Below are 12,713 nucleotides of genomic sequence, written 5' to 3'. Positions count from 1 at the left end.
TTTAATTTTTAAGATTTTATGTGTTTATTTGAGAGAGAGAGAAAGAGCACGAGTTGGGAGGGAGAGAGGGAGAGAGAGGGACAAGCAGACTTTCCGCAACGCGGAACTCCGTCACAGGACTCTGAGATCATGACCTGAGCCAAAGTCAGACGCTTAACTGACTGAGCCGCCCAGACACTCCAAAGATTTTATTTTTAAAGTAATCTCCACACCCAATGTCGGGCTTGAACTCACAACCCTGAGATCAAGAGTCGCCTGCTCTACCGACTCTGCCAGTCTGGCGCCCCAGGACAGATCACTCTAGGGTCATTTAAAAACCTAACCATCTTGGGGTGCCTGGGTGGCTCAGTTGGTTAAGCGACTGCCTTCGGCTCAGGTCATGATCCTGGAGTCCCGGGATCGAGTCCCGCATCGGGCTCCCTGCTCGGCAGGGAGTCTGCTTCTCCCTCTGACCCTCCCCCCTCTCATGTGCTCTCTCTCTCAGTCTCTCTCTCTCAAATAAATAAATAAAAATCTTAAAAATATAAATAAATAAATAAATGACTCAAAAATATTAAAAAAAAAAAAAACCTAACCATCTTGGAGAAATACTCTACTCTCCTCATTTTTGAAAACTTAGAAAATATGACTAACATTTTAGTGTATAAATAAATTCTCAATTGGGTGTTTGATAAGAAAAATGACCTATTACCATAAACTCATTTTTAATGTCTGATTATCTTCATAGTTTTACCACTACTTTGCTTAATTTGGAAACTTCTAGAAGAAAATGACAGTTTCATAGCCCAACAATAGATTAGATGATTGTTTTACTTAAGTACTTTTTTAGAGTTTGCTTATTTTAAAAATTAAGGAGGCCCTTTTCCTTGGTTTTGAATTCTAAGATTTTAAAACCTCATATTACTTTTTACTTTTCTGTCTTCCTCCAAATTGTTTTTTGGTTGAAGATATCTTTAAGGATACTAAGCTCAAATAATGTTTGTTTCAAAAATATGCTAGATTTAAAGTGTTACTATAAAAAAACTCCTTGTTTTGATGAATTTTGATTTAATAGTGCATACAAATTCATATTAGAGCTTGTTCATCGAGTGAAGAGAAGAGCTGACCCTAATCCCATGAAGAACACGTGTAAATTGTTGGTGGTAGCAGATCATCGCTTTTACAGATACATGGGCAGAGGGGAAGAGAGTACAACTACAAATTACTTAGTAAGTATCTGAAACTGGATCAGGTCACTGGACACAAAAATCAAGGTAGGTAGGCAAATTCCATTTAAGAGAAGACTGCTGTGGTGTGAAATGTAATGAAATGAGATCTGTTCCAGTTGCTCTCTTATTTCCTAAAATAATGGGGAGCTCTCTGAGGTTCTTAAATTACTCTGTAGAGATTCTAGTTTCAAATTTTTGAAAAGCCGTTTTGCCCTTGAACTAATATTTTCTGCACATTAGAATTCTTATACATATTAATGTTGAGGGAGAGTTCGTAACATAGGCCTCCCTTCTTTATTCAAGTGATCTCTTTGAAAATAGCAATGACATATGGATGGATGGGTGCTCCAGAGTGGGGAAAAAAAGTATTTGTCTGAACCTGTGTGTGTTCTCTGTTTATATGTATATTTCAGAGAAGATGGTCAGTTTGGTTTTTGTTTAAAATAGCTAATTGTTGGAATATAACTTCGTGGAGTAGATGGGACTTTCATGGTCATAACTAACTATAGGGCAAAGATTCAAAGGAAAGATTACAGAAGTATTGACACTGGGTATTTTGAGCCTTTATATTATAATTTGAAAAGCCAAGGGAATCCCATTTCATGGACATTTTTTGTTAGTATGATCTCATTCGTCATGATAACTTGGCACTGACAAAATGTTGTTGAGGGAATAAAAGAGAATGCAGCTATTCATGAATCAAGAGTGTAGGCCCCAAAAGACGCCTTTCTCATTGCCTTGCTTTTTCCGTTCTCTCTGTTTTATTCATACCCTCCCTCACCCTTCTTTCCCTCCCCTTCCAGTGTCAAGTGAAAGAATTTATTATGAGGGTAGTAGGAGTAGTGTGTGAAGTCACTGCAGTTCTTGTTCCTAAGTAAGAGAGATTCTTTCTTGAAAAAGTTTCTTTCTTAATGTGGGTTTTGTATTAAGGGGTCTTAATTTACTTTTTTGTTCATTATACCACAAATATGAATATAATGAGAGGTCTAGTCTTAACAGTTGCATTTCTTCATTTTACACTTACTATAAGCAAAGAACAGTTTTTAGATTTCTAATGTGCTTCACGGTTGCTACAACAAGCCTCATCTAGCCATTTTATGAACAATAGAATAGTCTGAGGAAGAGATGGGTAATGAGTATTATGTTCTTACGTAGTTGGAGTCACCCTTGTTCGTCCTCCCCCCAACCCAGTATTCTCTTGTCTACCTCACCTGCCATCCGAAAGCAGAGGACAGAAGAAAGGGGGACCGTCCGGTGGAAGCTCACTCCTCTTTCTCTCTGCCCAGTCCTTGGTGCTGGACTTTGTCCAGTGAGGGCCGGGGGTAGGTTGAGCAGCATCTGTCACTGCCCCTCACCTTTTTCTGAGGAAGGGTTCTGAGGTTCTTGCCGAGAGATGGAGTGGAGATGGACTGCTGCTTAGAAGGGCAAATTTTAGGTACACTGGTTGACCTTTAACTTTCATTTTTATAGTTGATTGAAATGGCAGTTTTTTAGAAGCCTGTTACTTGATATTTTGGTTCATATGCAATTGATCACCTAAAATTTGAGATGAACTGTACCACTTCTTGATTCTAATAATAATACTCTAAGTTTGAGGCTAGGAATAATTGTTTTGTTAGTGTCATCAATGATAAAGAATAACATCTTAATGCTAGCTTTGTGATTGGTGGAAACTTGTACAGTGGTATTTTCTCTAAACTGACCATTTTAATCCCTGCAAAATTTATATTATGTTGCAGAGTGGTAAATATACATGTCTCTCTCACTCTTTTATAAACACAGATAGAGCTTATTGACCGAGTGGATGACATCTATCGGAACACTTCATGGGACAATGCGGGTTTTAAAGGTTATGGAATACAGATAGAGCAGGTATTTACCAATGGATGTGGATGTGGCTTTTATTACTCTGCTGAGTGATGTGATGCAGATATTTGTCAGTTGTATTCAGAACCCAAAAACTGATCTTCGACTCTAATCTTACAAATTTTCAGATGCCAGTGATTTTTATCTTCTAAATTGTATAGTGTTTTTGAATTATTTACAGATTGTGAAGTGTTTTGTTCTTAGGCTTATTGTAGGCAGAAAGCCTTTTTAGGCTGCTGTGATCTCGTCTTTCTCTGAATTTATGTTTTTATCCCCTTCGTTGTTTCACTTTTTTTGATTATGCTTTATGTCTTTAGTTAGAATGTTGGCACATATTGTTGAAACCTTAGAAAATTTACTCAGAAATACTGTGTACATTTGTAAGGCATTTATGCATATAGAACCAGTAGATCTCTTTTCCCCAGAATTTTCTGGTTTCTTCTAATCTGTGGATAGAGCACATCAGTAATGGTGTATTGATGTCATCTTAGTTATATCTCATAGTAAACATTGTTCGAAATTGATAAGACTAATTAAAAAGACGTCTGAAGTTGGGTATTGCTTTGGACAGATACTTAATATGTAAATTATTATCTCTTGTTTCTTCCAGGCTTTTTGTACTAAATTAACCATATTCTTACAGGTTCTGTAGTATAGAATTTAGAGATTAAGAAACAAAACTTCTGAAATCATGCATCATACTATATAAATGTTAAACTTTTATAGTACTTGTATGAAACTAAGAGAATTATTTTTCCCTTTTCCATTCTCTTTTACTGTTTTGCATTTTCTTTTAAGTTATTATTTGAATAGGTAATATATACACATGGTACAAAAGCCAGTGAAAAGTAAGTCTCTTCAACCTCTGCTATTGTCAAACCAGTCCCTTTCCCCAGAGACATCCATGTCACAAGTTTCATAAGTATTGTCCCAGAGAGATTTTGTGCATGCATAGCATGTGTATGTATATGTGTGTATTTGACACATGGTGGTATGCTCTACTCTTTTGCACCTTGCTTTTTCATTTTGCGAATATGTTGGTGATTGTTCCATTGTGGTACATAGAAAGCTGCCTCACTTGTCTAAAATAGCTGCATCATGTTCAAGTTTTAGGGGCCCAATAAATAAAACTCCGTTTTGCCTTAAGGAGTTGGAACCACTTGGAAAAATAGGTGCAGTGTAGGAGATTGAAATACCAGCTTTATAATAATGATAATGGATTAGAGGGTGTGATTTAGATGTACAATCACAGTGGGCTTCTGTTTCATCCCAGAATTGATCTTGACCACCAAAGCCGCAGAGCCCTCCCCTGTGAGCCTGCCACGTGGTGGCAGAGCAGCCCAGACTACACCCCTCCAGCAGGCCTAGCCAGCGGAGAGGCCAGAAAGGGCTGAGCTGAGCCTGGCTTTGTTCTTTGCCCTAAACACTCTCACCGGTCGATAACGTTTCATCTCCTTCAGAGGAAAGCCTTTGTTCCTTTTTTATTAAAGCAGGATTAACATGAATTTTTACTGTATGTACAAGGAAAAGCCCCTGATCTTTATAATCTTTTATTTCTACTGGGTGCAGTGACAGACATCTAATTGTTCTGTGGCTCTGAATCATTGACTATAGTTGGAGTGAATATTTTAGGCTCAGGGAACCCAGGTTCTCATTTTGTCAAACTAAATGTAGAGGAAATAAGAGTTTAGGAATACATTTATAAATTGATAAATAAGTCATTGACATACATGTTTTCCATAGCATATGCTTCTCAGTTTGTTTTTAAATGAATATTAGAGCTGAAGAATTTTATGGAATTTTGGTTTTAAAACATTTTTTCTAGAATGGTAGATGATCTTATTTTGAATAGCTAAAACAGTGCAGTATTATTTCAGTCTTGTGACTTTTTTCTGAAGTGTTCTAAGTATATTGTCTCTTTAAGTATAGATCCGCATTCTCAAGTCTCCACAAGAGGTGAAACCTGGTGAAAGGCACTATAACATGGCAAAAAGTTACCCGAATGAAGAAAAGGATGCTTGGGATGTGAAGATGTTGCTAGAGGTAGGTGGTGGAGTCCCAGACATGATGCTGTTAGTGCCCTTTGTGGTTTCTAGCACCTGGGGCGTGTGTGCGTCAATGAGGGGCGCACTGAGAAGGGTCATTGAAAACCAGGAGCAGCCCCCCCCCCCAGCTAATCCGGCAGTGACCTCATCCCTGGGGCAGGGCAGACAGCAAGACAGGCCAGAAAGTTGTGAAAATGAAAAATGCTAGAAAGTGGTACTTCTTGATCTTAGTATCTTTGAGAATCTAGTTGAAGTATTGGGACTTTAGAAAATGTATACTCAATATAAACATTTTTTGCACACCATTTTGTTCAGGTTTCTTTGAAACTTATCAGTAGATCTGCTAGGTCAGTAATTGTCAAACAGTATGAAAATGTATTAGTAGAAATATAACTTGAAGATGTGGAAGTTTTCTACAGGATTTAAAAATCTTTGTGACTGTATTCTGGTAATCTGAAGATAGCCTAAACATTCTATGCCATATGATTCTTGCCTCGACGGGGTATGATTGATCCTTTTTGCCACATATTTTAGTGTCTTGAGTTTGTGTATGTGATCGCTTTGTTGTAAAATCACCTTCTGTGAAGTGATAGTGATCTTTTAATATGTTAGTAAGTGTATTGGTTTCCTATGGCTGCTCTAACAAGTTCCCGAAAATTCACAGCTTGTAACATTTATTTATCTAGTGGTTTCCATGGGTTAGTCCATGTACAGTGTGGCTTATCAGTCTCACGGGGCAAAAATTAAGTTTTCAAAGCTTGAATGGAGTTAAAGGATATTACCAGCTCTTTTTCCAGGTTGAGATGCATAGAGTGCTGCATGTGTTTAGTACTTCACTTGCTGTCTCTGCGGTGACCCACTTCCCCACCAGAGCTTGAGGCAGCACCGTTCACTTCTCAAGAGGCTCGGCAAGGATTAGGAGTGCCAGTAACAAAGCACTGCAGACTGGTGGCTTAAACAGCAGAGATGTATTTTTCACGGTTCTGGAGGCTGGAAAACCAACGCAAAGTTAAAACAAAAACCCTAGGTGTTTTTGTTGGCTCAGTCGGAAGAGCATGCAACTCTTGATCTTAGGGTTGTGATACCGAGCCCCATGTTGGGTGTAGAGGTTACTAAAAATAAACTTAAAAAAAAAATACATACAAAACCAAATAGAGTCCTTGAAATACTTTAGAGGGATCTGTTTGGTATTAGGTGCCGACATCCCCTGGAAGGAGTAGTCAAGCCCCGAGACTTACAGAATTGGCGTGTCTCCAGGGCCAGGCTGCATGGCTTCAACCAGCCCTCTTGGTTTTGAATTGCTATAAGAAGCTCCCAAGTTCTTCCCTGTCCCATCCCCCTCCCCGACTAGATGGTACTCCACTTCTTACCTATATAGGTGGGTGAAAATTGTATGTAAGGAGCATAGTGCCGCACAGTTTTGTGGTTGCTGATGTAGAGCTGCAGTCAGGCATGTGGTATTGTTCTCCAGTGTCTGCTGAAACATCTTTTAGTCTGATGCAATTGTTAATCTAATTAAGAGTACTTTTTTTCTTAAAGCAATTTAGCTTTGATATAGCCGAAGAAGCATCTAAAGTCTGCCTAGCACATCTTTTCACCTATCAAGATTTTGATATGGGAACTCTTGGGTTAGCTTATGTTGGTTCTCCCAGAGCAAACAGTCATGGAGGCATTTGCCCAAAGGGTAAGTCTTCCATTTGTTGTGTGGATATGTGAGAATGGCAGACTGATTAGATTGTATTGTAATTCTGTATTAAATAAGCACTTTGTCTCTATTTCCTTTGTCCTCTAGCTTATTATAGTCCAATTGGAAAGAAAAATATTTATCTGAATAGTGGATTGACCAGCACAAAAAATTATGGTAAAACCATCCTTACAAAGGTATGTTCTCTTATTTTTTAAAAGGATAGATTTTGAGTTTATTGTAGTAGAACCTCAGTTGTATATATTTATGTAGGTATCTTTAAAAAAAGTAATGCGTACTTTTGTTTCTGCCTAAAAAAATACATGTGTTTCAGTGGGAAATGTGAAAATAAAAAATATAAAGGAAAAGATAAAAAGCTACCTGTGAGATTTCTTTTGAGACCCATCAGGGTCATTGTTTTTCCTGAAGACACCCCTCCTGGAGCCCTTCATCCTGTGGTTTCTCTGCAGGCTACTTGGCTCCCAGTCCGCAATGTAGCTGTCATTTGAAGACCTCCCCAAACTCCCTCATTTCCTGGACCTCATTTCCTTCCTCCCTCCCTCCCTCCCTCCCTTCCTTCCTTCCATTTATTTATTTGAGAGAGCAAGTGAGAGGGAGAGAGCACTTGAGAGGGGAGGGAGAGGGGAAGGTCAGAGGGAGACGCAGACTCCCCGCCAAGCAGGGAGCCCGATGCAGGGCTTGATAATGGGACTCTTGGATCATGACCTGAGCCGAAGGCAGATGCTTAACTGACTGAGCCACCCAGACGCCCCTGTTCTTTTTCTTGATTTATACCATCATTTTGGTGTAGCATATTTTCCAGGAGCTTCCTAAGAAAAGGGTACATGAGAGGCAAATTGAGATTTTTGCATATCTCTAATTGTCTTTAACCTTCTCTTAAACTTGATTGATAATTAAATTTTCTCAGCATTTGCAGACATCGCTCCATTGTCTTCTAGTATTTTGTGTTACCGTTAGAATCTGAAGTCATTCTGATTTTTTATCCTTTGTATGTGACCTGTTTTTTTCCTCTAGAAGATTTTAGGATCTTGTTTTTGCCCAGGTATATCCATTAGGAATATGTTAGGCACATTCCAGCAAATCCATGCGACTGAAAATCCAACACAGCGACTTAAATAAGGGGTGTGTTTGGTTCAGTCAACAGCAGGGTCATGGATAGCATCCTGTGGGTGCTGCAGCAGCTTAGTGATGCTCTCAGGGAGCCAGGATCCTCCCAGTTTTTACTCAGCCCCTTTGAGCACAGGCCTTTGTCCTCATGCTTATCCTCTGCTCACAAGGTGGTTCTGTTCGTGCTGCAGAAAGGAGGACAGAGCCTCATCTGTCCCTTATAAAAAAAAACCTCTGGAGTCCCACCCACTGGCTTCTGTTTATATCTCACTGGACAGAATCGGTCATGTGACTGACCTACCTTCAAAGAAATATGGGAAGGTGGCTATTTTAACAGAGTATATTGGCAACCTGAGCAGGATTAGGATTTTTTAAGGAAGGAAGAAGAGGAGAATGGATATTGATAGGAAATACTAGTTTCTGATACACTGGTAGTTTGGCTATGACGTTATAGTTGGTGTCGGTTTTTTATCCCACTGTGTTGGGCCCTTCAATTGTGACACTCCCAACTCCCACAGTCCTACTGCTATTCTGTTGTTGGTCGCATTAATCAGGACCTCATTTAAGAAAAGCAGGGCCTAGGTGGCCATAGCAGCTGACGGTTGGGTATTAAGTCATAATGTTTACTTTGCATGATCCTTTAAGGAAGCTGACCTGGTAACAACTCATGAATTGGGACACAATTTTGGAGCAGAACATGATCCAGATGGCTTAGCGGAATGTGCCCCAAATGAGGACCAGGGAGGAAAATACGTTATGTATCCCATCGCTGTGAGTGGAGATCATGAGAACAATAAGGTATGTATCTTTTGGAGCATTTTTAGGTTAGGAAGGAAAGAGGCTATGTTTAATTATAATGAGAGCTCAGAAAAGCCTTCCATTCCAGGGATGGAACTGCAAATTATGAAGTACCCTCAAACTTGGTTGTGTGTTTTAGAGTGAAATGAGGACCATCGAATCTGGTTGAAGCTATCATTTGGACTGTTATCAGAGTTAATTGTGTTGATTGGGGCTCTCTGAAAAATTAGTGATAGTAATGGCTTGTGCTGGAGTTCTAGATGGCAAGGTCTGGTGCAAGTTAAAAATTTCATGTCATTTCTTTTTTTCTTTTTCTTTTTCTTTTTTTAAAAGATTTTACTTATTTATTTGACCGAGTGAGAAAGCACAGGCAGGGGGAGCAGCAGGGGTAGAGGGAGAAGGAGGCTCCCCGCTCAGCAGGGAGCGCCTGATGCGGGACTCGATCTCAGGACCCCAGGATCATGACCTGAGCCAAAGGCAGACGCTTAACCAACTGAGCCATCCAGGCGCCCCAAAAATTTCATGTCATTTCGTATACAAGCTGTTGTTCCTTTTAACTCTCCTTAATTTGCATGTTTTCATAAACTTTTGCAACAAAATACATAATTTGCCAGACTGTAAACCTCCAGGGGGAAAGGCCCTTGCTTATCTTGTTCACAGTTCTGTCTCCAGTGCCTAGCAGGGTACCTGGCACGTAGCAGTTTGAGTAAATAAATGAACAGTTTGCTGCCGGGGGTTTCTGAGAGTACACCAGTCCGTGGGAGAAACTTTTAGAGTGGCCACGACTGGCTCTTAGACTCTGACCTGAAAGTGCTCACAGGCATCTGGTTTATGCATTTCACTTGAAGTTAAGCAGCACAAAGCATCATGAGAAGAACATACTGGTGTTGTTGCCAAGTTAGAGAGGGCTGACTAACTGGGAAAGATGGTGAAGTATTTCTCCTGGTTTCCTTTTTCAAGCCAGGCTGTGGCACTTTAAAGCCTGGCAGGGAGCTAGAGGAAGGGATTACTTTTGTGTTTCCCTGGCCCTGACCCTGCTTTTGGAAGTTTCTTTCTCGTGTTCTTTTTGTCATCTTTTTCCTTGGCCATTAAGTATAAACAGTCTCTTCCTCTCTTGCTTTGCACCTTAAGTTTTGTATTTCCTCTGCTTGACAGCTTGCACCTGAGGCGCTTTGCCTTCTTCGTTTGCCTATTCTTCCGACTTGTCACACACCCTGTTGAATTTTCCTCTATTTTTCATAGTTGTCTCTGTATTTCATTTTTTTTAAATTATTTATTTATTTTTAGAGAGAGAATGTGTGCACGAGTGGGATGAGGGGCAGAGGCAGAGGGAGAGAATCTCAAGCAGACTCCCTGAGGAGCCCAACATGAGGCTTGATCTCATGACCCTGAGATCACGACCTGAGCCAAAACCAAGAGTCAGATGCTTAGCCGACTGAGCCACCCAAGCGCCCGTCTCGTCATTTCTAATCATGTACATTCTAGCTCAGTGCTATTCAGTAGAAGGTTCTGGCATGACGGAAACATTCTGTATTAAACAGCAACCCCTAGCCATAGGTGGCCATTGAGCACTCCACATGTGACCGGAGAGACCAAGTAACAATTTTAAATGCTGTTTTATTTATTTTATTTTATTATTCTTTTTAAATTATGTTTTATTTAAATTCAGTAGTGATTGCCTGGGATTGGAGCTGGGAATGGGAATTAACTGAAAAAGGACATGAGGGACCTTATTGGGACAAGAACATGTCCACAAGTTGATTTATGGTGATGGCTGCACCACTTGGTAAAGTTAGTGGAAATCACTGATTTGGACACTTGAAATGGGTGAATTTTGTGATATGTAAAATATGCCTTAAAAAAGCTTTTTTTTTTTTAAAGATTTTATTTATTTATTTGACAGAGACACAGCGAGAGAGGGAACACAAGCAGGGCGGGTGGGAGAGGGAGAAGCAGGCTTCCCGCTGAGCAGGGAGCCGGATGTGGAGCTCGATCCCAGGACCCTGGGATCATGACATGAGCCGAAGGCAGACGCTTAATGACTGAGCCACCCAGGCGCCCCATGCCTTAATAAAGCTATTGAAAAACAACAACCACCCAGTGTGGGAGCAGAGGGGAAGTGGTGAGGGTACAGAGGAGTTAGGAAGCCATGAGTTGATCATTGTTGAAGCTGGTGAGGGGCATGTGGGCGTTCTCAATACCATTCTGTTCATTTTGCAGCTGTGTGAACTTCTATAATAGAAAGTATGAAGTATGTGGTGAGGAAAAAGAAATTGTAATAGCCACATTTGGCTCCTGGCTGTAGTATTACACAGTGCATTCTATAGTCATTTGCTTCTTTGTTAGGAGGATGGTGTGAGTACTTTGGGGGAAATTATCTTACTTTGCAGACTCTTGCTCTACAAGTTCTCCGTAGTGAAATTTCCCTGTGAGCTCTTCCATGGCCTTGTAATGACTTCTAAGGAGAATAGTGCCTGGCCAGAGCCTATTTTTTTTTTTTTAATTCAGGAGGTTGGGGCACCTGGGTGGCTCATTCGGTTAGGCATCTGCTTTTGGCTCAGGTCATGATCCCCCAGAGTCCTGGGATTGAGCCTCACATCGGGCTCCCTGCTCAGCAGAGATTCTGCTTCTCCCTTTGCCCCTCCCCCTGCTCATGCTTGCTCTCTCTCTCTCTCTCTCAAATAAATAAAACCTTAAAAAAAATAAATTCAGGAAGTGCCCGTCATCCACATTGGGCGTAGAGCTTACTTTTTAAAAAAAGAAAAAAACACAGACAACTCTTGGGGCACCTGGCACGTGACTCTTGATCTCAGGGTTGTGAATCCAAGCCCCATGTTGGATGTGGAGCTTACTTGAATAAAATGTGAGGGACAAGAAAAGGAAGTGCCAGTTTATCAAAAAAGAACAAGTTATCCATTTATTTATTTTGTCCCAAACACATCATATTTAGTGTATTTTCTATTAGTTTGGTTTACCCAAGTAGTGATCCTCTTGTAAAAAGATACTGGGTATCTTCTAATCTACATTTTAAATGAATTCCTTAATAAAAATGTTTGTAACTAGATAAAAAGCACTCCAGTTTCCTTGACCTTGAAAGACAGGGCCTGGTACCTCTCACAGACAATCTGCTGAGAAGTGATGTGCCTCGGGCCTCACTGCGGTCAGATGGCACGAGGGGGGTAAGCTTGTAGGAGGGCTTGTTGGCACAAGAGGAGAGAGTGTGGGAAGGGTGCAAAGAGAAGGCCAGAGGTCTTCAGGGAGCGTGAAAACCACGTTCCTCTTAGCTCTGCCCAAGGGCCCCGCCACTCGGGCGTGTGGCTCTGATAAGATAGTGAGGAGGCTGCTTACTGCTTCAGTGTGAATTCTAATTTCTTAGCATCTGATCTCCCATGAGTGAACTGATAAAATTGAGTTCATGAATCTGCAGTGCTTGTGAGTAAACCCAGCAAATTCTAACTGCCCGAGGCCTAGACTGAGATAACCAGACCTTAAATATCTTTACCATAGAATAAATGGGAAGATCCTTTAAAAAAAAGCCTGGTTAATATTTCTGTTTCAGGTGATAAGGTCTTGGATATCATTGTAAAAGTAATCCTTTCAGTATCTGACTCAACGATCACAGTTACCTTTGGAGGGTCCTGTGTTCTCTGTTCCCCAGGGGCTTCATGGCTCTCGTCTGGGGCAAAAGTGAAGCCATTTTAGCAACTGTGCAGCAAGCACTTGTGAAGACCCTGCCTCAAGAAATCCCTGCACAAGTTTCCCTCAAGTCTTTTACTCCCTTTCTTGCTAATTTCAGATGGTTTGGGAAATGGACTCCATTTCGGAGCTCCCGGTAAAAATCCCCAAATTTATAAGGAGGCCATTTCCCTGGTTCTGTATTGCAAGTGGAGAAGCGAGGGTAGAGGCTTCCTTTGGGACATGGGTCACCTGCAGAAATCTCAAAGTGAAAATCATGGAGACCCATGTGAATGTTTAGGTAACAAT

The 12,713-nt window shown here is 40.7% G+C and overlaps 1 protein-coding gene across 4 annotated transcripts in view; it reads left to right on the top strand.

Annotated features, from left to right (window-relative positions):
- Positions 1 to 12,713, top strand: part of ADAM17 (ADAM metallopeptidase domain 17) — a 51,130-nt gene that overhangs the window by 25,126 nt on the left and 13,291 nt on the right. For all 4 annotated transcript variants that reach the window (XM_032430018.1, XM_032430020.1, XM_032430021.1 and 1 more), the window contains 6 exons: positions 1,075 to 1,208; positions 2,991 to 3,080; positions 5,004 to 5,117; positions 6,659 to 6,803; positions 6,912 to 7,000; positions 8,577 to 8,729. In XM_032430018.1, coding sequence (XP_032285909.1) covers positions 1,075 to 1,208; positions 2,991 to 3,080; positions 5,004 to 5,117; positions 6,659 to 6,803; positions 6,912 to 7,000; positions 8,577 to 8,729 — 725 coding nt within the window. The remainder of the gene's footprint in view (positions 1 to 1,074; positions 1,209 to 2,990; positions 3,081 to 5,003; positions 5,118 to 6,658; positions 6,804 to 6,911; positions 7,001 to 8,576; positions 8,730 to 12,713) is intronic.

Source organism: Phoca vitulina, unplaced genomic scaffold (genome assembly GCF_004348235.1).
Source record: "Phoca vitulina isolate PV1807 unplaced genomic scaffold, GSC_HSeal_1.0 scaffold42, whole genome shotgun sequence".
Lineage (NCBI taxonomy): Eukaryota > Metazoa > Chordata > Mammalia > Carnivora > Phocidae > Phoca > Phoca vitulina.
This window is presented reverse-complemented; position numbering and strand designations above follow the sequence as displayed.